The 25,601-nt window shown below is 44.8% G+C and overlaps 1 protein-coding gene across 5 annotated transcripts in view; it reads left to right on the forward strand.

Moving 5' to 3' along the window:
• COL4A4 (collagen type IV alpha 4 chain) overlaps positions 1-25,601 on the forward strand; it is a 112,136-nt gene that overhangs the window by 26,592 nt on the left and 59,943 nt on the right. For 4 of the 5 annotated variants that reach the window (XM_053665549.1, XM_053665501.1, XM_053665625.1 and 1 more), the window contains exons 5-20: positions 5,078-5,212; positions 6,119-6,163; positions 6,852-6,968; positions 9,580-9,648; positions 12,123-12,158; positions 13,563-13,625; positions 13,955-13,990; positions 14,195-14,236; positions 17,219-17,299; positions 18,090-18,143; positions 18,636-18,695; positions 19,557-19,601; positions 19,935-19,988; positions 20,772-20,841; positions 21,400-21,504; positions 24,891-25,055. In XM_053665549.1, the coding sequence (XP_053521524.1) occupies positions 5,078-5,212; positions 6,119-6,163; positions 6,852-6,968; positions 9,580-9,648; positions 12,123-12,158; positions 13,563-13,625; positions 13,955-13,990; positions 14,195-14,236; positions 17,219-17,299; positions 18,090-18,143; positions 18,636-18,695; positions 19,557-19,601; positions 19,935-19,988; positions 20,772-20,841; positions 21,400-21,504; positions 24,891-25,055 (1,177 nt within the window). The remainder of the gene's footprint in view (positions 1-5,077; positions 5,213-6,118; positions 6,164-6,851; positions 6,969-9,579; positions 9,649-12,122; positions 12,159-13,562; positions 13,626-13,954; positions 13,991-14,194; positions 14,237-17,218; positions 17,300-18,089; positions 18,144-18,635; positions 18,696-19,556; positions 19,602-19,934; positions 19,989-20,771; positions 20,842-21,399; positions 21,505-24,890; positions 25,056-25,601) is intronic. The other variant, XM_053665590.1, reaches the window with a different exon arrangement.

Genomic DNA, 25,601 nt, shown 5'->3' on the forward strand with positions numbered 1-25,601 from the left:
ACGTGTCTTTTTCTGACCACCATTCAACCCACTGCAAGTGTTTGGGCCGAGAGAACAGCCTCTGCTCCGTCCCTGGAGTGGGAAAGGGACAGGCTGGCACGTTAGAGGGACCACTAGGCGGTTCCAAAGTTTGGATCCGAGTAGGTGACGGAGCGAGGGGCATGAGATGCAGCTAGAAAAGCAGATCCAGGTTATCCTGGGCGATAGGAAGGCTGTGAGAGAGTTTAAAGAGAGTGGAGGCGGGTGGGATTCCTGTGAGGTCCTCTGGCTGCTGTTTGGAGAGGAAGTGGTGGCGTGACAGACAATATTAGGGAAAACTTGTCCGGAGTCTGCTGCAGGTGAAAGGTCGTGGTGGCTTAGCAAGGGGGTGAGTGCGGAGGTGGGGGAAGTGGGTGGGTGTTGGGAATATTTGGGAGACAGAATTGACAGGAAGGAGGGGATGACTCTGTGTGGGGCAGGTAGCCGTGGGTGTTAGAGGCGCTGGGGTGGACTCTATGAGGCGTGAGCAGCTGCCCGCGCATGTGTGTGTTGGGAGGGGGAGGCGGGGGGCGTGGTGACCACACACATCCACGAGTTCAGATTTGGATTCATGGAGCTGGAGGTCAGGTGGATAAAAGACCAGGGCTCAGAAAGAGAGGTCTGGGCTGAGAAGAGAGGTGGAGTGATTATTCAGAGATGCATGCAGTCGACCTTCTGGGAACGGACGAGCTTGCATCAGAGAACGTGAGAAGGGGCCCGGGCAGTCTTGTGGAGCTGCAGGAGAACCGGTGGGGGAACAGCACGGAGGACAGAGGGAGGAGGAAAACACAGAGCGGGCAGGGACACCGGAGAGAGGCCAGAGCAAGGAGCAAGCTGCGACAGTCAGCTGGAACCTGGCAACGCGGCCTCCTTCGGTGCCCACAGCCGGTGTACGATGTGGGGCTGATATTGTGCCATTTTTAAAAACCACTCTTCCACTTGGCCCAAGCGGGACCTTACTGTTCAGCGGCAAGGCCGTGTCTTCCGGTTCTGAGCAGCTTTCTGTCCACGGCTGTCCCTTGAGGACACCCCTGAAAATCCCGAGTCAACGCTACTCCAGGCTGAACTGACCGATCGATTCCCTCGTGAACAAGTGAGGGAACCTGGGTGCAGGAAAAGTCCGCCACCACAGTTTACTCTCCTCACACCGTGTGATCTTGGAGTGGCACCTTCCGTTGTTTTCATAACCCGTCCGACCTCCAGCTGTCTCCCCGGTGACAGGGGAGGGGTCCCCAGTGGAAGGATTTGCGCTGCGGGAGCCCTTTGGAGGGCGTGAGCGATGTTATCCTGCCACCTAGTGGTGATATATTCGCATTACAATCAGGCATTCAAAAAACAGGAAGGGGCCGCTGAATGCTGCTTTGTTAGTTTTAATTATAAAAGTCTTAATCGATTCAGCATTTCATGAGTGTGTGTATAATTTATACTGCGCAAGGCAGTGGCCAAGGTTCAAGTAACAGCGAACGTGGACCCCTGGCCTCAAGAAGTTGGCTCTAAGGCATCCAAGCAGCTACTGAAGTAGTAGGCACGAAACAAGAAAAAAATGAAATGAAAAAAATGAAAAAAAAAAAAAAAAAAAAAAGGTGAGCTCACCGTTTCGGGTGAATATGAGGGTCTGTAGGCCAGGGAGTTAGAACGACTGGGGTGGAGAGGGAAGCAGCAACTCTGAAGTCAGAGGAAATGGGTTCGAATCTCTGCCTCCCCAGGCTTCCTTGTTTGGGGACAGCGTTTGGCCCCCAGGGACAAGCAGATCAGGGGCGGCCTCAAAGTCTGATTGAAGATTTGGCTTTAAAAATGTATATGTTCTCTTATCTGTTGATTTCTTCTACCAAGCTGTGAAATAAAAAGCATTCGATCTCAGTCCTGTTCAAGAAATGTGATCGACATAGCCGATTCACGCGGACAGAATCTGAAAGGACTGCTCTGCCCGCTGTGATGGCCTGTGTCCTTTATTTACACAGCTGGCCCCAGAGCCCAGCGCTGCTGTGGCCACAGAAGGGAGGTGCCTCTACCTGTCCGATGACACAGTGGCTTTTCAGAGGCAGGAAAGATGACCTGGTGGCTTGACATGGCATGATAAAGTGTCCAATTGTCATTTCTGGATTCAGGGGATACATTTTCTGACTTCACTGTCACGAAAAGCTGTAAATCACAGAGGTAATTCTGTGTACACAGTAGGAAAAATAAATCAGGACACCACGTGTGCAAGCCAGTCATTCCACGGGGCATTTTTTTGTTGTTGTTGGATTGAATGCAGTGTAGCAATTAATTTTGTATCACATTATTGTTTGTGGGTGAAGGGTGCATGGTTAGGAGCAGAATATTTCTTTAAAAACATTATTTAAAAAATAAAAAAACTTCTGTGATTATTTAATGATTCTTTTGTTACAGATGTATCTATCACGGGCCTGTTACTTATGCCTGTTTATTCTGAAGTTAATTCTATTATAGTGAGTAAATAAGAAGCCCAAGTACCTATCTGTAACCATGGTTGTTTTCTCCTGACCCCTCCTTTAAATGAAGTAATTTAATGAAATGGAATTATTGTCTACATTGTTATGGATAAATTAATTACTCAAATTTGGCGAGCTAACAGTGACTATTTTGAAGATTGGTAGTTGGGAAATGTTCATGAGCAGCTTTCTGACAGATTTAATACTGTCGTATAAGGTTTGATGTATTTCTTTGAAATTTTTTACCCTTTATTAAATAGCTGTTCCTATGAAAAAATGAACTAAATATCAATCAAACAATGAGGTTTTTCAACAACCTTTGAAATGTAGCATTTAGGGTTTTATGGTAGCTTTTCCAATTGCAAAGTAGAGGTTGTATTTGCCGTTTAGCATGGTTGAAATGAGGGCGTCTGAGGCCCCTGTTCTATTTCAACAACAAAGGACGCCGGCAGAGCTGCCCTCAGGGCGAGTGCTGAGGGGGCGCTGGTGAACTGCTCGCTCTGGGGCCGGACCCTCCTCCTCCTCCAACTCATCATCGTCATCTTCATTGCAGGTTTGAGCTACTTTCAGCCAGAGCTGTGGGGATGGCAGTTCAGAAATACGAGAAAGCAGCTCCTTTTCCTGTTACTCAGACTTCCCTTGAGGTGGGCGGGTGGGGTCTGACCCTATTATTTAATCAAGTATTCACTGTCCTCTGCCTTTCTTACTATCCTGACCTTGGGCACCTAGGAGCCCACTTACTATCCTGACCTTGGGCACCCAGCCGCTGCCCTCCAGGAGTTCACGGCCTGGTGGCTGTGCAGCTGGGAGGATGGAGAGGACTGACTGCAGGGACAGGTGAGAAGTGTTATTACAGAGGCAGGTTGGAGAGACATCCAGTTCTGAAGGGTGTGGGGGGCCGGGCAAGAAGTCGGAGGGTCTTCCCAGGGCGGGGAATTGAGAGGCGACTTGCGGGGATTGGAGGAACTCTTCTGGGACAGACCACCGATGTCTGAGAAGGGACAGAGCTTGCTCAGAAATGTCAGGGCAGTCAGTGTGACAGACCAGGGGCAGGGGAGGAGGGGGGAGATGGGGACAAAGAATTTAATAATGCCAACGACTATCCTTGATTTATTTCTCCTTGGGAGCGGTTTAGGTGGTGCTTTCTCAGACCAGGACACGTGGCTATCCTAAATAGAGTCATGTAATTCTTGCACTGTGTTCAACGTTCCTCTCTTTTTATCTTCTCCATTAGCCCGCTGGGCTTAGCCTTTCGGATCTAAAATGAAACACATTAGAGAGATTTACAGGCAGTTAATTGGCTGTCTCTTTCCCACTCACCCTTTTGTGTTCGAAGGTGTATTTTGTTGTTCTACACAATACAGCATTCACAAAAGATAATTTAGGACTTTTCGTATAAATTACATGGAAGATGAAAAGGTAATTCCCAAACTTAACAAAAAAACCCCAGTGATTTCCTAAGCCTTATATTTAGGAAAAAAGGGAACTTTTAACTTATGGTAATTAAGTAACTAAGATTAATTAACGTAGGTAGGAAAGGTCCGCTGAATTCATTATATATTCTTACGTTCAGACTGTCGTTGAGAATTTGTGCACGCTCTGGAATAAATTGATTTGCCCTCAAAATGCCCCCACATGGTTTGTGCCCATGTAATTATATTCTATACTTTTCTGTTCTTTTATTGTAACACATATTTATACATTTAAACTGAACATTCTAAGCTTGTAGTATTTTTATGGATGCTCAGTTAACAGTAGCGATGATAATGATAATAATGAGAGGAGCACGGGACCCAGAAGGGAGTGGTGGGGGGGGGGAGGGCGGAGAAGGGGGAGGGGAGGGCGGTGGCGGCGCCACAGGAGGGTGCTCCTGGGAGGCCAGACTTGCCTCTCCCAGGACAGAAGGAGCTAGGAGACTTGGGGCTGCTGCTAAGGGGCAGTCACTGAACGTGAATCCAGTGCCTCAGTCCAACCCAGGCAGCAGGGGCTTCGTCATCTTTGTGCCAGAGCGCCCCCTGTGGGTTTCTGGGGAAACCGAGCTCATGAAACTCCTACACCTGAAGTAAGAGGTGATCTTTTCATTCAAGGAAAGGCACATTGCACAGACATGATGTGACACAGATGGCCTCCTTCACACTTACAAGTAAGAAGTGGAGCAAAAGCAGCTACCAGAAGGAATGTTTTCTCCACACGAATCCTCAGCCATTTTGAGTGAACAGAAGTTCTGGCAGTCACCTCCGCCCACTCCCCTTAGCTTGTGACACTAACATTATGGTAATTAGACTTGGAGGTTTTTCTTTTTAAGTGCCAGGCTTCACTAAACGGCACGAGGTTGACCCATGCCATTGGCAGAATGAAGATAGTAAGAGAACTGTTGTCGGTTTACAGACAAGTAGGTGCAGTGATTCAAATTTACTGCTCAAAGTCAGGTTGAACGAGGCAGTGGCGCTGTTTCCTATTTTGTGATGAATTGATCATTTGTGTTTTTGTACTAGAGTTTGCTGATCTCTAATATTCCAGTCTTCTGTAAGCCCCAGTGACCATGTATTTGTTAGAAGACACTACTTAAGAATCGGTCCACCTCCCTTTTCAATCTTCCTTCTTAGGGACAACCAGGACCACCAGGGCCCCAGGGTCCTATTGGACCGCCGGGACCTCCAGGACCCCTTGGGATTCCAGGAGAGAAAGGGATGAGAGGGGACAGTGGACATCCAGGAGCAGCAGGTGAAAGAGGAGATAAGGTAAACCTCTTCTTGAGGGAAAGGTTCCTAGTAACCTCCTACCTGCATTACTACGCCAATTCGTTTTTATACTCACCAGCAGTACCTACTTGCTCATTGCAATAAATTAAGTCTAAACCCCTCGTTGGTAATCAGCCCTCCTTCCCTTATCCCTTCCCAGAGGAGCATGTCTTTCCAGACCTCTTGTATGGCCTGGGGACTTGTACCTTTCCATGGTCCCTTGAAAAAACAACCCTCCCTCCCTCCCTCCCTCCCTCCCTCCCTCCTTCCTTCCTTCCTTCCTTCCTTCCTTCCTTCCTTCCTTCCTTCCCTCCCTCCCTCCCTCCCTCCCTCCTTCCTTCCTTCCTTCCTTCCTTCCTTCCTTCCTTCCTTCCTTCCTCTCTCTCTCTTTCTTCTCCTTCCTTCCTTCCTTTCCAACCATGTAGCTTAAAGATCATTCCATATGCATTTGTGTAGACTGAACTTACTCCTCTAAAAATACCGTAGAACATGCTGTAGAGTGGATAACACTATAGTTTCTGCATTGATGAGCGTTGGAGACCCTGCCCAAACTTCGTGTGCAGAAGTGTGGGAAAACAGTCCTGTGCATCACCTGTGCTCACACTTAAGAATTGGTTTCTCGGTGATAGACATTTCTGAGAAGTTGAATTTCCAGCTTACAGGGTGTTGAATATTTTCACTGAATTTGTGCTGCTACATTGGCTTCCTTAGTACAAAAAAAGTTCAGAAGCTTGATTCTTAAATGTTGGCATTTAAGCTCTTATAAAAAATAGATAACAATGACTGCTAAGTGTTTTTGTTTTCTAAAGAAATGAGCATTAATTATTTACGTTTTCAAGTAGATCAGTTTGTTCGTCTAATAACGTAGTAACTTTTATCCATTTGATTTATTGTCTGGAATTTTAGGGTCCAACTGGTGTTCCTGGATTTTCAGGTTTGGATGGTCTGCCTGTAAGTATCCCTAAATTTTCTCCACTTTTTTAAAGACAGAAGAAACATTCCTCAAAACCCTTTATATATATAGATATCTCTCTATATAGGTATATATATAAATTTATAGATATATAAAATTCTTTATTTTCTCATGTCAGTGACAAAAAGACTGCTTGTATTTCAGTTTTGTAGAGTAACTCCTATACCGAAATATATTCCTCAAATCGCAAGGTTTTCAAATAAGTTAGAGAAAAACATTTCAAAATTTTAGCTAGATATACCTGTCAAGTAGGGTGTTATGTGAATAGATATATATTCACAATGAAAGTTTTTACTAGCTGGTGAGTTCTGACTTTGGAAATGGGTTTAAGATTCTCATTTTTAATCTGAAAACCAAATAAAAGAAGGAAGAGGTATTTGGGGGGCTTTACTATTCATTAGTCTTTCTAAGGATTTGAAGAAAGGTCTCCTCCCAAATCCCCCGGAATACTCCAAACTGAGTGAGTTTAAAGTGGGGGCGTATTCACGTTTTTTTGTTGATTTTGGGTGTGTTGCATAGCACTTGCGGAGATGGGGCAGGAAGTCTCACAAAATTAAGCACCATGCGAATCACAATCACCATACTTTGGGTTCCCGTATTGCGTAATCTTTGTGTCCTGATATTCTCGAGACGCACATGCTTCACTCATCATTCTGTTTCCTGCAGGGACACCCGGGGCCTCCTGGACACAGAGGCAAACCTGGTCAGGATGGCTACAATGGATCAAGAGGCGATCCAGGGTTTCCAGGGGCAGGAGGGGCTCCTGGTCCCAAAGGCCCTCCAGTAAGGCACCCGCAGCTCATCCTGATGGGAATCGGAAGTGAAAGGACCCACAGTGGGAACAGACTCAGTATCAAGGAAACAGAGTGAATACTGGCGTGTAGGGCCTGGTGGATGGTGGGTGTGAACAGAGAGGAGTGTGAGACCTAGACCACTTGGGGCCTTGTAGACTATGGAAGGGGGCTGGATTCCTTTCCAAGCCATATGAAAGCTATGGATGGTTTTAAGGAAGGAATAGAGATGACCTGATTGTGTGCCATTAAGATGCTCCTGGCTGTTGTAATAGGGATCAGGGAGGCCTGTTAGCAAAGCTTATGTCGTTTATCATTCAGGGTTCACTGCAGACCCACAAGTAAATCCCTCTCACTATTTCAAACAGAAAGGGACTTAAGACAGGGCATTTGGCACTGTTTTAATGGTGGGAGGAGTGGGACTCAGGGGCCACCATGGGACTGCTGATTTCAAAGGCTTACGCGTCCCTGAGATAGCCAGAAGTCGGGAAGCTGCTCTGTCGTCCCCACGTGGGGACACCCGCAAACACACAGGTTTCTGCCTTTCTGCTTGGCATTGTCTGCAGTACCGGAAACAGGATGTCTCCCATCCTCTGCCCTCCAGGTCTCCTGAGTGCCTCCCTGGGCGGAACCTAATTCATAGCCAGCTGCAAAGAGGTCTGGGAAATGTCGTTCTTCACTTTCTAGTCCCCAGAATGCAATAGCTACACGGAAGGGGATTGGAATGATGTCCAGAACCAGTTGACAATATCTAGCACCTGAGAACTCTTTACTGCTCTTACATATTTTTTTTTCTTAAGAATTTTAGACTTTTATTTGGCCATAACACAGTTAGAAGTACCCTTTCATCTACCCCTCACATTCCCTTTCTCTCTCTCTCTTTTATTTTTTGTTCTCACATAAAGATTGGAGATGATTTGGCCTTCCAAAACTCACTTTCTGTGACTATTTTTCAGCCCTTCCACTTCCCTAGTGAAACACCTTTCCCAAGTTTCCCTCTAAAAGATGTTCTCACCCTCCCACCAGAGTTCTCCTATTTTCCCGGGAGTTTTCCTTCTGCTCCAGACTCTGGTGGGATCGCTCTGAATGCAGAACTCAGAAGGAATTTCCACACCTGCACCTTTCTTGGGTTGTCAAGTAAGAACAACAGCCAGCTTTCGGTAGTGCTCCGCTTCTCAACCACCCTTTGTTTCCAAACTCGGTCATTCTGGTCAGCACATGTTTCCTAGAGCTCCACATTGGGTCCAACCTCATTCTACTGAGTGTCCATCAATATTCGGGAGAGCAGCCTGGAGTCCTGTCCACAGGACCATAATGGTCTCTTGACAGGGCAGCTCCCTTTACTTTGACTCACATGCCGGCAGTCCTCACTGTGCTCTGCAGTGTGAGACCTGAAATGATCACGTGAGCTGAAACCACACCAAGCAAGCTTAACACACAAGGGAAAAAATTAGCACTGCCCCATGTCCTTTAAAATGTGTTGTTAAAACTTTGAAGGTGATTATTTGTCGTTATAAATATGTAGGGAAACTTTAAAAGAAACTAATGTTTAGTACCCTGTAATTTAAAACATTAGACACACGGAGAATGAAAGTGGTAGTTCTTTGTAAAAGCTTATCACACGTAGTTTGAATAGTGCTGGTCTTCTCATCATGGAACTTGTAACGTGAAGTGTGTTTTCTGTGCTTTGGTGCATCGTCACGTTCTTTTCTAAGTTTGGGTCAGCTTGCATGTTGTGAAATATTTCTAAGAGTTTCTTTGTGTGGAATTTTCTGTCTGTGTCACGTCCTCCGGCTCATCTTCATCCTTTTGGTCACAACCACTTCCCTCTTTCTAAGGTCTTACCCAGTTCTTCTGGTTCAGATGACAGTGGAGTACACGCTCAGTTATTTCTTCTGTGGCTCCATTTATGTTCTGTTTGAACTGCCCTTCCAACGTTGCTATATTTTATTTCCTCACTTCATTTGCATCTTTGTTGGCTAATTCTCTCGCTCAGTGATTTGTCCTTATGCCATGACATTGGAGTTATAACTGACATAAGGGTTAGCACAACTCTACACCTTGCTGTTCCTGTGGGTGCGTGTGAACTAACAGATGTGCAGCGACCAGTCGTAGACTTTGAAAGGGGTAATGTGATCAGCCAGTGACCATGCTTCCTGTCTGTTACTTATGCGTGATCTGCGGTCCCACGGGTGGCAGTGAAGTTCGTACTCCATGCACTTACTCAGTTAGTACACAGTGGTGACTGCAATTTGAACCGTTTAGCTGGAGGACTCGTGCTATGTAACTGAACCATGGGACCAAAATGCATGCACGTTGGAACTGTGTGAAGCAAGGGCTGCCTGTGTAGGCGATCTAATCAGTTTCTCAAGGAGACTGATGGGGGAATGTGCCGTTGAGCCATTTGCAGGTCCCACTGGAGGCAAAGTCAGGCGCTCTTCCGAGAGGGATTAACCTTGACATCTGCATGTCCTCTGCAGAAGCCCCATACACGAAAAGGGCTAAAATGTTTATGTGGCAACTCAGTATTACTCACATGGAAAATAAAACGCTGAAATAGTAATATGCTTTTGTCATCTTTTAAGTGAATATTTTATTTTCAGGGCCTTCCGGGGGAAATTGGAGAAAAAGGAAATTCTGCGTTCATTTTTGGTGCCATCAAAGGTATGCAGGTAAGCATTGTGGTCATGGTGTGTTTAAAGTAAATTTTTCCCGACATAGGAAAACCCATGTAGGAATCACAAGGACTGAGGATTCCTTCGGAAGGTCCCGGAGCACACTGGTGCTCATCATCACCGCGACCCTCTGTGGGCACTGCACTTCCTGAGTGGAGGCGCCTGGCTTCAGCTGCTCTGCTGGAACATTCCTCAGCTTCCCAGCTGTTTTTGCAGAGTTGCGACCATACAGTTCTTTCAGGGTCTGTAACCGTGGCCCTAGGGACATTTGGGGCCTGCTGGTCATTTGTGCACGGGCTCACCTGTGAATTGCAGGATGTTAAACAGCATCTCTGGCCACTGCCGGTTAGAAGGCAGTAGCAGTCCCGCCCACACAGTATCTCAGACATCACCTAACACCCCCTGGGAAGAAAATTGTTCCCCGTTGAGGAGCACTTGCTTATTTGTAATTAAAATGTAACGTTAATACTCGTATCCCCCTATTAATAGAAGTCAACATGGAAACTATGGGGACCTTAAAGCACTCCCCTTCATAAATTACGTGCTTTTCTGTTTATAGCAGAGAATAATACATGGATATTTAGACACACACTCTTGAATGACCAACTCATCTCTGTAAGATGAGTAGCCACAGATAAGCAGAAGGACAATAGATCGAGAGGAGAGACCCGGTACATTTTTGAGGCATGGTCATTTGTCATCAGGTAGAATCTTCTACAACCATTAGGTAAGACTAGTTGTAGATTGCTTCTGCTAGGCCCCGGGTCTCATGCCACCTGGAGTGGGTGCCCCTGCATGGCAGTCCCTTTAGTGAGCTCACACGGCGTGTTTGTGGCATCTGTGCCTATTTATACTTGTTAGACAGCGAAGAGGATGCTTTTGTTAATGGCCTAAATGATCTATTAATAAACTCGGCATCAAAGGCGGGGCCGCCTCAGGAGCCAGCACATTTAGAAGGAAGTGGCTCTGCTTCCTGCTGTGACTTTGACCCCGTAACCTCCCTGAGCCTCCGTTTCCTTGTTTGTGGAAGAAAATTAAAGTGATAGCTGTCCTGTTTTCTTCTCAGCACTGATGATCGGCTGTGATAATTTACAGTGCAGCATACTGTAAACTAATTTGCCGTACGTTTGTTATGGGGAGAATTTTTTGTAATTGTGTAAGAGAGAACAGGTCAGGGGGAAGGGAAGGTAGATATAGAGAATTCATCATCTTAGGGAGAAACAGGATTAAAAACCTTGGAGAAATAATGGTCTTGAGAGCTCATATTCACTTTACGCACATTTGGATGGTTATTACTGAAAAAAATGAAAAATAACACGTGTCGGCAAGTATAGGGTGAAATTGGAGCCGTGTGCATTGCCAGTGAGAATGTAGATGGTGTAGCTGCTATGGAAGATGGTACGGCAATTCTTCAAAAAAGTTAAACGTGTAATTAAAGTGCAACCCAGGAATTCTGCTTCTGGTATGTATCCAAAAGCAATGAAGGCAGAGACTAAAAAACAGGTATTTGGATGTCCAGGTTCATAGCAGCACTATTCACAATAGCCAAAAATGGAAGCAACCCACGTGTCCCTGAGCTGTGCATGGATGAACAGAACATGGGTTGTACATGCAATGGAACATCACTCAGTCTTTACAAACAAGGGGATTCTGACACATGTGACAGCGTGGATGGACCTGAGGTCACTGTGCTAAGTGAAATGAGCCAGTCACAGAGGGGCCAAGGTGTGATTCCATTTACAAGAAGTTTCTAGGGTACGCAGATTCATGAAGACAAGAAAGGAGAATGGTTTTTGCCAGCGGCTTGGAGAGGGGGATGGGGAGTTCATGTTTAAGGGGTACAGTTCACACGGGGGAAGATGGGAAAGCTCCGGAGGTGGACGGTGGGGATAGTTGAACAACAGTGTGGATGTACTTAATGCCACAGAACTGCACACTTAGAAACAGTGAAAATGCATACTTTTAAAGGATGTTCGCCCTTAGATCCTTTCGAGGAGGTGGAGCCTCAGGGCAGAGTCATAGAGCGGTAGCCGTGCACAGAAGCGGGTGGAGTGTGTTCCCATACGACACCCCCCCACATCTACAGCCAGGAGGACGGAAGGAGCAGGGGGCCTGTGGAGCGAGACAGGGTCTGGGGACAGGACCCGAGACAGTGAAACTGTGATGAGACAGGACCGTTGGGTTGAGGATTTAGAATACCGTAAATTGGAAGATGAAATCTCGCCTTGATTCCACGTGCTCAGAGCTCCAGCATCTTCCCCTGTTTTAGCTGATTAGAAGCAGAATCTGGGCCCAGGCTTTGGAGGCCTGGGGTCGAGCCTCAGAGCCCTCCACATGTATCTCTTCAACGCTGACAGACCGAACAGCTGCTCACTAGTCCAAATAACTCCTGTGCATGTGTTCCTACTCTTACGTCACGTGTGTTTCAGGAAATGGTGCTGCTCTTCTAAAGCAATGTGTCATTATTGCAGGGTGACAGAGGGGACCCAGGACCTCCCGGCTTACCAGTAAGTCTGAGCATGCGTGTGCTTCTGTCTGATCCCAGGTAGCCTATTGGTTTGTATCCCAGCAGGCCCAGCTGCAGCATTTGCAGGGCCCACCCAGTGCAACATGAAAATGTGGGTCCCTTGCTCACGATTGAGTCAGTGAAGACGGTGACAGCAGGGCATTGAGACAAGCGGGAAAGCCGGTGTGGCTGCTTGGGTCGCCCACCCGTGAGGCCGGGTGGGGATCTCCACACACGTCTGGGGCCCTTTCCTCTTCCACTTTTAAGGGTCCTTCGGGGTTGCTCAGGTGCATGCAGTCGCTTAGTAGTTGGGAAGGGAAGTCTTCCTGGAAACTTAATACACGGGGGGGAGGGGGCGGGCAGGGAGCAAATGTATGTTTTGTTTGTATAGAAAAGTAATACAATGATTAATAGATAATAACACAAGAATAAACTCTGTGTTTGCAGTACTTACAACCACAAAACTGCTTTTGTCCCACCCTGTGTATCCCGCAGAAATGATTTTGCCCGCTGAATCTGTCCTTGTGTGTTGTAATTTATGTTTTGCTCCATTTTCCTCTCCCTGGAACTGGTAATTCAATGATTAGACTCGTCTTTGTAATTTACCAATGTTTACAAGATTAGCACTCAGATCAATTTTGCCTCCCAGCGGTGAACCTATATAATTTTGCTCGGTAACTTCTGGCTGTAGACAAGTTGGTTTCCTTACTAGTGAGGAAGCTCAGTTCTACGTAATCCTTGATGTCCCTGTCAAACATGGATTTGTCCTCCTGGAGAGGGCAATTCCGAGGCATACCTGCAAATCCTTTGACCCAGGCAGAGTCGGGGGAGAACAAGAAGCCTCCTGTAGTAGTGACCTGTCCTCACGAACCTGTGTGTAATCACACATGACTTACCCATGACGGAAAATTGTTCATGGCTGACCCATCTAGGTCTTGAACTAGGGACAGCATTTCTATTCACATTGATCTGATCATCGGAGCATGCTTAGAAATATATGAAAGAGTATAAATACATTCATGTTTTCATATTAATTAAACAATATTTAAGAAGCATCCTGCTGCATAACAAAGTTATAACACATACAGAATTTAGGAGTAGCTAGTAACCAGTTTCTTTGTCCTCTGCTTTTGCTAGTATAAAATTTATTCATAAATAAGTAGACTGATCTCTGGCGCTTAATTTAAAACTAACGTGGGAGATCGTCGCACCTGCTGGGTGCTCTGGCCGTGCTCCTGGCACTGTGCCTGCGGCCGAGGCGGAGCTGCCGGGACGATGCTCCCGTGGGCAGACAACGTTCTGATTTCTGTGGACGTTTATATCCACTCGGCATTACATGCAGCTATGGCTGTGAATGCTGATTACGGTTTGGGGTAACAAATGAACTGAATTGTCTTATGTTTAGGGATCAAGAGGTGCTAGAGGACCCGCGGGCCCCGTGGGCGACCCAGGAGAGCCGGGGTTACCAGTAAGTACAGCCCTGCTCACGCCCCTCTAAGATCCCAGGCCTAACCTTTAAACAAAGCAAGAAAAGCCAAATTTCCATCTTGGGTCAGGCACAGGTGGGGTCTCAGAGGGCACCACCTGACGCATCAGCTCACAGTTTTCTAGAAGTGTGGACCCCTCCCAGCAGGGGCACAGTGGGTGACAAGCAGTCCTACCCCCTAGGGCAGGGAGTCTGTTATGGGTGTTTTAAAATGAAGGGGGTCCTAAAGAGGAGCCTGGGACAACCAGCGAAGACACGTTCTGGTTCCTCTGACTGATAATGTTATTTGTGTGTTTTTGCTGTTGATGTAGGGGCCTCCGGGCCATCCTGGGAGTCCAGGTGTGAAGGTAGGCAGCCGCGGGTAAAACACGCCAGTGGAGGGCAGGTACCACGAAATAATGACCACTGACGTTTGTTAGGGTGGCATCTTTCCTCTTCCTACACTTCCCAGAGCATTTGATAGAGTGCAATTGCTTAACCAGAAGTCCTGCTTGGAATTGTTTCTTTATATTCAAAAGCAATTAGATTAATTTATTTTTTTCTTTTTCCAGGGTAATCCTGGCATGGGAGTGAAGGGGCAAATGGGAGACCCGGTAAGAATCCCTTTGGCGTGGAGGGGCGAATGTTAAAGTTTATGTCCTGCTGTGGTTGTGGGGGCGGTTCATTACCTCAGTGCTGCCCGGTTTTATGGCTGAGTTTTTCCTTCACTGAATTATTATGGCACCGTTACCCTTGACTATAAAGCGACAGTTTTGACCAAATTAGACACTAAATTGAAGTTAATTTATGTGATGCCCTTCACCCAGAGCAAAAAGAGACTGAACATTTTTGACAATACATTATATCTGGAGTAGCAATTTTAATTACTGATTTGTTTGTCTTTATAATTGCCTCAAAACTCCAAATTGCACACATAAATAAAAATATGAATAACTGGATCCAAAGTATTCAGCAACACACAACCTCCACTTCCCTCTCTTTCTCAAACCTGTAGTCCCTTCCTCCGAAGTATGAACCTTAGCAAGACAAGCCAATAGTGTTTCAAAATGGCAGCTTCTCTGGAAAAAAGCTGAACATGTAACCGTTGGTGAATAGTTCTTTCAACAACTGTGGGCAAATAGTTAGAAAACTGTGGCATCTGCTCTGTGCCAGGGTAGCACTGGCTCTGTGTGTTCGGATTTAGCAAGACAGAGCCCAACCCCTCTCTCCTGGAGCCCCCGTGTGGTTGGGTACGTTATGGTACAGCCACTGAACAGAATGACACATTGCCAAAAATATATTGGAAGACTTTCTGACGTGCCCATGATAGAAGGCTGAGCAGAAAGTACGGGCTACACACGTATAAGCTCAACTTTGTAAAAATTACAACAACAACAAAAAGACACCACAATCTACACTTAGAGCAGGTGTCTCACCCTGGACGGTTCTGACTTCCCATTGCTGTGAGGGACCACCCTGCGCCCTACAGGGTGTTTAGCTGAAGCCTTGGATGCCAGTAGCATCCCCTCCCCCACAACTGTGGGAACCGAAAATGCAACAAGTGTTGCCAAATGTCCTTCGGGGAGGGAATGTCCAGTTGCCCCACCGCCCCCTTGAGAACCATGAACTTAGAGAAAATAGACTAAAGCAATGTTTTTCAAACTTGGGAAGTCATGAGCCCCTGGGAATATGTTTATCAAAGCCCCAGAAGCCCTGCCCCGCCAGTTTGAGAAACATTCCTTTGTGGAGGGAGGCAAATGTAGCCAATTCTGTGATACCGGCACCAACCACTGAAAGTACAAATATTTGGGTAGGAGGTGACTGTTCAAATGATCCAAAATAGGCCTATTTTAATTCTTTTGAACTCTCAGACGAATAAAGACTTAATTTTGAAATTTTTATGCAGAACTCTCAGATGTTCAAGAACAAGTTTGTCCACCCCATTTTAAGAAACACTACCCTAAATGTTATTCTCGATTTTTTTCTAGGTGATAGGATTACGGCTCATTTAAATTTTGTTCTTCATAATTTATCTTGTTTTCACTTCTGACTAAAATGAATATATGATACTTTTACAATATGGAAAAATAGTAGCATGCCCAATATTTTGAAGATGCTTCTTGCTAGTTAGCCTTTATGAGTTTTGCTCAGGCTTATCCAACTACGAGAATAAGCACAGTCATCTGTACCAACGCCTGTTAGCCATTTACTCGCATGTTGTTTGTGCATTTGTCCACTCGCATGTTCCCGCAACAGCCGTCTGTAGAGTAGCTACTACCCCAGTACCGTCTCAGGTGCTGTGGGACATCAGCCACCGCAAAGTACCCAACGTCCCTAACTTCCAGGTTTTCAACATTAGTTAGGGATCGAATTATTGGTCATGCTTTTTCGTTTAAACTTGAAACAATACTCTTTTTCCACAAATCCCACTTACCGAAAATATTAATGGTTTTCATGATTCTGTATTTGAGCACTTTCTTTGTTTCACTTAACGTAGTGGGTAGTAAGCATTTTGCAGGCATCATCTAGTCCATAAAATAGTACTTTGAAATAGGCAGTGTTGTAATCCCCAAATCACAGAGCAGGAAAAGGGGGTGTGGAGGAATTTAGGAAATGAGGGCTGACAGATTCTGAGGAACTTGCCCAAAATGACACAGTCAATAAGGGCACGTTTGCAAACACACCTGGCCCGCTCAGCTGCCTGTGCTTAACTGTGGTGGAAGGTAATTCTAGGTGGAGAATAGTAGAAATATTCGGAAAACCACAAAATAATGATCTTCTAGTGGAGGGTGAGAATTTATGGTTGTGCTGTGGCCTGCCCAATTCAAGCAACATTTTTTTCCTCCAAGAAAATAAAATCTGGAATGACATAAATAAAAACTTTCAGCTAATTATTTTATATAGAGTTTTAAAATATTATTGAAAATACATTAGAAATAACCTAACCCTCACCACAGTGGAATGGCTTAATAGATGATAGTATATTCTTATTATGAATTGTTATGTAGGTAGTAAAAGTCAGGTTTTTGAAAAATTTCTAGGATAATGGAAAAATGTATAAAAATGGTATTCTAAAATAAATATATAAAATTATTTTAAAACTTAAAATTTAAATAGACTATAAAATATATTATATATCTCAAATTATGTTTTATGGTTTATATAGTATTATGGTTATATGTTTTAAATTGTGTTTAACACATTTGATCACATATACATACATATACACATGTATAGCATGCACATATATGTATGTTTACATGCAGACACATATGTACAAAAATATACACATGCACAGCACACTCACACCACAAAGAACTATACCAAAGTTTTAGTGGAGATTATCTCTAGATGGTAAGATTATGGGGCAATTTTATTTTTTAAACTTATTTTAAGCAATAAGTGTGTATCACTTATGAAAAACAATGAATATTTAAAATTACACCATCTATTTGCCATAGTTTTCATTTTAAATCCATGACACACAGAATTGTAAGCATTACACCATGATATATGGATGAGAATCTTCCTTGTTGTAAATTTTATTTCAAAATAAAATTCATATGAAATTCCTATTATCTTGATTTATTTTTAAGGGTGAGGTTGGCCAACAAGGTTCTCCTGGACCGACCCTACTGGTACAGCCGCCGGATTCTAGTCTTTATAAAGGAGAGAAGGTACTTCCCAATCCCCACGCTACTTTGGTAGAGTGTGATCCAACAGCATAGCCGATATTGCCTGAGCACACACATGTGCCAGCCAGGTACTGGGCACCCACACGTGTCGCTGCATGAGTCCCAAAGCGATAGAACAGGTTGGTTCTATTATTAGCCCCATTGTACAGAGTGGAAAAGGAGGTTTGGAGAGGTTACCATTGTTTTCAGGTTTGCACAGACCTAGTGTGGGCTGCTAAATTGTGCCCCATTTGGGTCGATTTTGACATGTGGGCTGAGAAGACCCCTGGAAGTCCAGTTGTCCTTTAGATGTCACATCTGGGCTGATAGTTTGATAGTTGAAAGGGAAACTGATGCATAGAACTCGGCACGTAATTGACTCTTGGCAAAGGTCAGCCCCCCTGTCCACCTGCAGTGCTGATATTAATGGACGCCACGTGCAGCTTCCGTGGACGATTTTCAGTTACTGGATTATATTTCAATTTGCTCAAAATGAGACATTCCTCTCAGTGGCTGCATTCCCAGCATGCATCTGTGACCCTGGCTCCGGGGTCATCCTCCACCTGTGCCCCACGACCCCATGGCATTACGTCTCCCACATAGGACCGGCTTGTACAGTGTCAGGTTTGTAAGTGCGCTTGGATCTTAGTTACTACTGAGCGACAGTTGAAGAGGAATGTCTTATTTTAAAAATTAGTAGAATGGGTGTTGGAAGAGGCAGCTTCTGAAAGAGATGGGATTCAGTACATTAAATCCGAAGAACAAGCCAGATCACATTCCCTCTGACTTTTAGGGTGTAAAAGGAATGCCGGGAGTGGCGGGACCTCCGGGACCTCCAGGGCCCAAGGTAAGTGATTGAAGTAGCTTTTGAAACTTGTAGGATGCGCTGTCTTAATTTTTAAAGAAACATCTTCATGTTTTTTATCATTGCTTTAAATGTTAATACGTGTTACTAGAATTTTTCACCATCTTACTATAATCCTGTAGTATGGAGTGTCAAATTCCTTTTCCCTGGGGGCCACATCAGTGCCGTAATTACCTTCAAAGGGATGAATGTAGTTTTAGGGCTGTATGAATGCAATTACTCCTTAACTAGTGTCAAGGAGCTCAGCACTGCTGCCGGGTAGAAACAAGGTGCCAGGCCGGATAGAACAAGGTGGAGGCCGGATTCAGCCCACGGGCCTTGTGTTTGCCACCTGGGCTGTAGTGGTGTGTCTACTCTAAAGTGGTGTTTTCTTCAACTTGATGGCAATCGTTTTTATTTCTCGTTTTGTTTTTGCATCCTCTATTGCTAAAACACTGTCGTTTGCACCCTTGTAAATGTTATCATCTCTTAAAGGGAGAACCTGGTGTGGGGGAAAAAGGAGAAAAGGGCGTTCCTGGCTTCCCAGGCCCTCGGGTAAGGATGCTCCTGCCACCCTTAGCCCCAGTGAGTTTGGGGTGGTTCCCTCTCACAGTTTTAGGAAACTAGATCACTATTCATGAGAGCTTAGAAGTGGGCTTATCTCAAACGGGAACAATACATTTTGACAGCAAGAATTGTGTAAGAGCTCAGAGTCCCGGAACACCCTTTCCCTGGGTACCATCTAGGTAAAATGGGCAAGTGGAAGGCAGAAGAGTTGGAGGGGAGTAACAGGATCATGACGTTCTCTGCCTGCTTTGGTGTCGGTGTGAGAGCAGCTTGCGGTAGTCCCTTTAAGCCTATTTGATAAAGGAAGATACTCATATGGGGCAGGAGTAGAAAAGCCACACAGAAGTGGACCTCAGACATTGCCACGCATGTCCCTCTTGTGATCCCCATTCATAGAGTGACTGTGGAGGCCAGACCTCAGTGAGCATGGCCATTAGGTTTATCTGGCTCTAGGTTTAGTATTGAATGGGATGCCTTGGAATCCAGAGTGGTGATTATCACTGATCACACATGGAGCAACTGTTCATCTCCAGGGAAGCTGTATTTCAAAAATATTTAGCCCGTGCAAGCCATAAGTGAAATATACTGAAATGGAAGAATAATGCCCACAAAAATATGTTCTCAATTTAAAGCATGGTGAGGCATACATTTTTAAAAAATAAGACTAAAGACCAATTAAAATAGTAAATGTTACAAGGAAATGGAATCTATAGTTATATCCATTTATTCAACTACCTTTGAAGATAAGGTTAAATGCCCATGGAGCAATTTCATAACACGAGATCTGATTCCTTGAACTGGTGCATGCATTTGATTTAATTCTGTTGGTGTTGATTTCTGTGGATTTAGGGTGAGCCCGGCTCCTATGGATCCCCAGGTTTTCCAGGCTTAAAGGTAAATGTTCACCATAGGGAGATGCTAAATATTAGTAAATGCAATTGAGTGTCCCTCCAAAGCTGTGCCAGCTCAGGCCAACATGCATGCAGTCATTGGAGGGGAGATGCATTCACTTTGCGAGTCATGTGATTTAGCTGTGGGCACAAAAACTAAAGCGTGGAACTCCTACAACTCCAAAAGCAGCTTTAAGATACTACGATTTTGCACAGAATCTCTGCGAGCATGTGTTGTTCAAACAAAATGAGAATAAGATAATGTTCTAATTTAGTTTAATTTTGTAATTTAAAAATTACATTTTTTAATAGAAGGCATGTTTCTGGTCCCTTACAGGGGGAAAAAGGATATCCTGGAAGCCCTGGGCTGCCTGGACTTCCGGGCCCAAAGGTACAGAAGTGGAGCCGTTTCAGTGTTGTCTGCCAGAATTCCAGCCCTTGTGTTATCTCATGTATTTTTAAAAATATTTCAGAGAATGATTCGAAATGTACCTTTTGAAAGAGACAGAGTTAATTTTGTATGTGTTATTTTATTGCCTGTGGTAATGATTCCATTTTACATTCGAGCGCTGATCCTTTTGAAGGTGAATAATAATGAAAGTTTAAAGAATTCCATGGGGATCAAATAGCATCATGATTAAAAACAGAGGGAACCAGGGAGAGTTCTTTGCTTTTACCAGCATTGAATATTTTCTTTCATTTGCAACTTGTGTGACCTCACATTCAGTGCTGGGCAGGACAAGCCATGGTAGTATTAAGGGGACACAGTGAAGGGGGTCATATTTGCTGCTAAAATAAAATGTAGCTTCAGGTCTCGTGAGTGAGTAAACTATTTGTCTTTGAGTGTCAATTTAGACGTTAACGCTCATGGTATATTTATGAACCCTTCATGGTTTCTGAGGTATTGAATTTATGAGTATGGAATAATATTATCGATGTGAACAACATTTTTTTCTTTTGAGCCAACTTTGCCAGTTGGTTATTTATTACTGCTTATAGGTAGAAAGTCTGTTTTTCCTAGAACTCCATGAACTATTCATTTCTCTTGTCAGCCTACAGTCTTATTTCTTATATGAATATATTATTCTTGGTGCTTCTAACATTTATTTATTGCTAGGCAACGTGAGAAAAATATTACTATTTCTAAGAAAAGCCAATGAATGAATGATTTCAGGGGGATACTGGAGATCGTGGGCCCCTAGGACCACCAGGGACTTTGATGACTCCACCTCCTCCATTCAAAGGTTAGTGCTTCATTCAGTTCCTCCATTAATTACTTGTACATGGGGTTTCAGTGGCCCCGACAGAAGACTTGGGCCCAGGATGTCCATGGTTTGCACCTTAGGCAGGTTGACTCTATGAGCTTTAATGTGAATATGTAATTAAACAAGCACAGGTAGAGGTGTGCATCTTGGTTCATCTCTATCTGCCTAAGACATCAAATTTTATTTTAGTGTGTAAACTGCATGCTGGCACTTTGATCATGTCACCTTTCAGAAAGCAGAGTTTTTTAGCTGTTAAAATATGCGTAAAACCATTTGAATAAGACCTACCCAGATGGCGCCTCCAAGACAGGAGGGACCTAAATCGGTGACAGACAGCGCTGCTCCAAGTTCATGCATCTGTAGAGCAGTGGCAGGCGAAGGGCTCGGACCTAAGATATAAGATGTAAAATGTGGGGGGAAACTGAAAAAATGGTCTCCCGTTGTATTTCAGCAAGCCTCACAAAAGGTAGTTGCATGTGGACCTCATAATGTAAGTATTCATTTATTTATGTTCACAAGTGTCATTATTTTTGGCAGGCCCTCCGGGAGATCCAGGCCTCCCTGGCCACTGTGGAGAAATGGGGGCTGTGGGGCCCCCTGGTCCCCCCGGCCCCCCAGGTCTACCAGGGGAAGCCTGTCCAGGTATGAGTCCCCTGGCTTTGATAAACCAGGTCTGCGCCATCCTCATCCACACCAGGGCTTCTCAACTCTAGCTGAGACTGAAATAATCTCAGGAGTGTTTCAGAAACACTAGGGGCTGTGCCTGCCCCAGACCAAGAATGCTGGCCTCTCTCATGGAGGGACCCAGGCACCTGCTATTATAAAAACCTTTCATATTTCCAACACACAGCCGGGGTTAAGAACGACTGAACTCCAACCAGTTAATCACTTACTCGGAAGAAATCCAGGCTCCTGGGCTGCACCTCAGAAATACGCAGTCAGGATCTCAGGGCTGTGGTGAGGAATGTGTCTGCATATTCCTCAGGAGGCTTCCCACAGGAGGATCGCACTTGCAGACGAGACCTGGAAACCGCTGTCAGGGTTAGAGTGTTTCTTCCGGTTGTCCCACCCTCTCAGAGGGCTTCTCCCCTTGGACATCTAATTATCAGAAGTGACTTAATCCACCTAGGCTCCGACTTGTATCTCCTATATCAAATGTGGAAATACAAATTCTAAATTAAAAAGTCAAATTTTGAGTCAGCCTTAGTTAAAACAGAAAACAAAACAAAAATAACAGTCTCCATTTCTCCTGCCTCTAAAAAAAAAAAACCCTTGTAGCTCATGGTAATATTTGATGAAGAGCCTGGGAAATAATTCTGTTGACATAAGGATTTTGAATTCCTTCGAGTGCTGTGCTCGGTGATATTCCTAGTGAAATTAGGAATAGAAATTTGGAGGATATTTGCATTCTCTCAGCCCAGGAGAACTGAGAAAAGTCTTGAATGAACGAAATTTCATCTAGTCTGAGTCTTTTCTTATATTTGCCGAGAAGATTAGGAAGTTTCCTGAGATAGTCAGCTGTCAACCACAGTGGCCTTGTTTACTCTTTCACGAATCCAGCTTCCACTTTGTGGAATCTTGTGGCCGCAAAGGTAGTAGAAGTTTGTTTCGTTCATTTAATCTTTTAGATAGTACAACTTCAGCTCACTGACCCAGGACCATATAAACCATAAGAGTACTTTTTGGTTAGGAAGCATTAGACTCTGGTTTTAAATTTTCTCTTTTGGATTTGTTTGCAATAAAATAGTGCCTCTTGTAGATCAAAATAAAAACCCAATGGAAGTGACAGGTGTCCAGCAGATTCAAAACCAAATATAATGGGAAGCCTCTTAATTCAGCAAGCATTTTTTCTTTACTTAAAGAATTAGCCCAGTGGCTTTCAAATCTTGACTACACTCCATAGTAAGAAATCATTTTATATTGTATGCACAGCACATCACACACATGTGCGTATCCACATGCACATATAACTGAAACAGATTTCACAACATAATAACACCCTTGTTGGTATAGGATGCACTCGTGGCTATTCCACTCTTCTGAAAAATATTTGAATGCTGGCTCCAACTTAATTTATTTCACGCTCTATGAATGGGTGCTCGTGGCTGATGTGTGCCATGCACTGTAGCCCGTTCTCCCTGTCGGGAGGCGGCTGAGCATCTCCCCCGGCTTTGGGACGAGGTGGCATCCAGGTCCATGTGGGGTCTGCAGAGATTCGGAGTCAGGTCTTAGGAGTTGGTGGCATGAGGACAAGACAGCAGCCACTGCCACAGAAGCACATGTTCATTTTGTCTTAGGTGCACCAATGTGCATGGCCCTTATTATACATATTTTGTTTTATAATCTTCTACAGTATTTGTCATGCAGTAAGCGGGGCTTTGGAGTCAGCCACCTGTGATTAAGCCTTGCCGTTCAGTAGAGTGTAGTGAAATAGCTATGCACTCACACTACGGTCCACAAACATTCCAGGCTCTGTCACTCACAGACTATGTGATCTTGGGCATCTATTAAGCCTCTCTGTGCCTCAGTTTTCTCATCTGCAAAATGGAGTTCTTGTCAGGATTGAAGAAGTAACACGTATACAGTTTTTAGACTATAGCCTGGCATAGTGGGAAGACTCACTGATGTCAGCTATTATTACTATTACTACACTTGGCCTACATTTCCCAGGACTGATCTATAAGGTGTAACTTTGCAGGACTGTTGGAGGAGTCAAGATAATGTGTGGAAATGCGTGTGAAGCCCCAGCACAGGTGCACACAATCAGGAAAGCCACTGTTTAACTAGCGTCTGTATTACTGGTTATGGACAGGGTTTCAGTCTTCTGTTAATGAACGTATCCAAACCTAGTGGCTTAAAATAGCAACAGTCATTATGTTACCTTTCTCTCCTTCCCTGGTTCAAGAATTTAGGAAGGGCTAAGCTTAGCCATTCTAGATCAAGGTTTGATTGCAGGCAGGAAACGGAATGTGAGGACTGGCCAGGCCTCTCCCTCCTCTCTCTGTCCTGCAGTCCCAGGGCCTCTCTGTGGGCCCCGCACTTCACTTGGGCTCCCTCACCGCACGGTGCTTTGGAGCAGTGGGATCGCCTCTACAGTGGGCCCGGACTCCAGTCTGGAGCGTCTCGGTACACAGGGCAGAACTGAATCACATGGAACAATCTAGCCTTGGAAACCATTGTGTCTCTCCCACCGTGCTCTGGGAGTCCAAAAATCACAAAGGTCTGCCCTAGTCAAGGGAGGGGACCTTCCACCTCTCGATAGGAGAAGGTCAAGGTTCTACCAGAACATGAGGGACAAGAGCTACCCTGTGGCCGTCTTTGAAAACTATGGTTTTCCGCAGAGAGGGTCTAGAACCAGGTGTGCTTAGGGAGACACGGGTGGGAGAGGTGTCGCTCTCATACAAGGCTTCCAGCCGTCCATAAGCCACAGCCACCAGAGAGGTGAGTAGACTGTCCAGGGGGAGCGGGATGTAGCGTCTGTGTTACTCTGACCTCTGAACACACTGCGCATCCAGTCCAGACATTGCACTAAGCTTCTTATATGGATTATGTTAGTTCATTCTCATAACTGGCCTCTAGAATAGTCATACAGGGTTAAAGAAAGTACCTAGGGCCGAGAGAGACAGGCCGGGTTCAAATCCAGGCCTCCGTGTTCCCCCTTCGACCTCAGCTGTCGTGGTATTTTATGCCCTGTATACTTACTGATACTGTTTTTACCAAGTTACCAAGGCGGAAAGACTGGAAAAAACACTTTCAATTACATGATGTATAGTTCTTTCCCAACTAATCCTAAAGAACGGGGAGAAGGAAAGAAATCCGATTCCCCAAACCTGTTTGTTTCCACTCATGTGCTCATTTCACAGTGGGGTGAGGCATTGTGATGGCTGGCACATTCAGTTATTTTTTTAATTACATTTTCTCCTTTAAAAATGTCCACAGCTCAAGGAAGAACACACTGATTTGATCTCTTCTACAGAAAAGTTTAATCTGAGAGTCTACATGGTTTCCATTCTTGATTTCTCTTGTAGGCACAACGGGACCCCCAGGGCCGCCAGGGTCTCCCGGTCACCCCGGAGTCCCAGGGGCGGCAGGGGCTCCTGGGAGGCCGGATTTGGCTCCGGGGAGACCAGGGCCCCCGGGGCCCCCCGGGCTGCCTGGAGCACCGGGACGTCAGGGGCCTCCAGGATCGGATGGTAAAGTGCTCCTCCCTCACGTTCATTAGCACTCATGTTGGAATTGGTATTTGTGGAAACTGGGACTTTCTAAGTCTTTTAAAAATGATTTAATATTTCCGGGGCTAAGTCAGTATTATTAATGCCACAAAAAGTAAATGGACATTGGACTATCCCATTAATTAAAGTACATGAAAATATTTGGTGGAGAATTTAAGTGTGATGATAGAATTTGATTAATTAACGTAATTTTTATTTTTAAAGGTAGTTTTAGTTTTTATCAGAGCTGTGCGTAGACCTGGCTTAGAAGTGAAAGTATTAGACCAAGCCAATTAAGAGGAACTGCCACCCTGGGCAACTCCTTCTCCTCTTCCTTCCTGGACCTTTTGTTACTTGTCTCTGTGTTGCCATTCCACATACTTGTATTGTTATTGCTTAATTTTTCGGTTTGAGCATTAACTTTTGACTTCTCACCATACAAACAAGTTTAGCTGTCTTCCCCCTCCCTCCCAACCACATATATGTAAAATGGGAAATGTAGTTAGTATAATAACTTTAGTTAAATAT

This window comes from Artibeus jamaicensis, unplaced genomic scaffold (assembly GCF_021234435.1).
Source record: "Artibeus jamaicensis isolate MK-2021 breed Jamaican fruit bat unplaced genomic scaffold, CSHL_Jam_final contig_1015, whole genome shotgun sequence".
Lineage (NCBI taxonomy): Eukaryota > Metazoa > Chordata > Mammalia > Chiroptera > Phyllostomidae > Artibeus > Artibeus jamaicensis.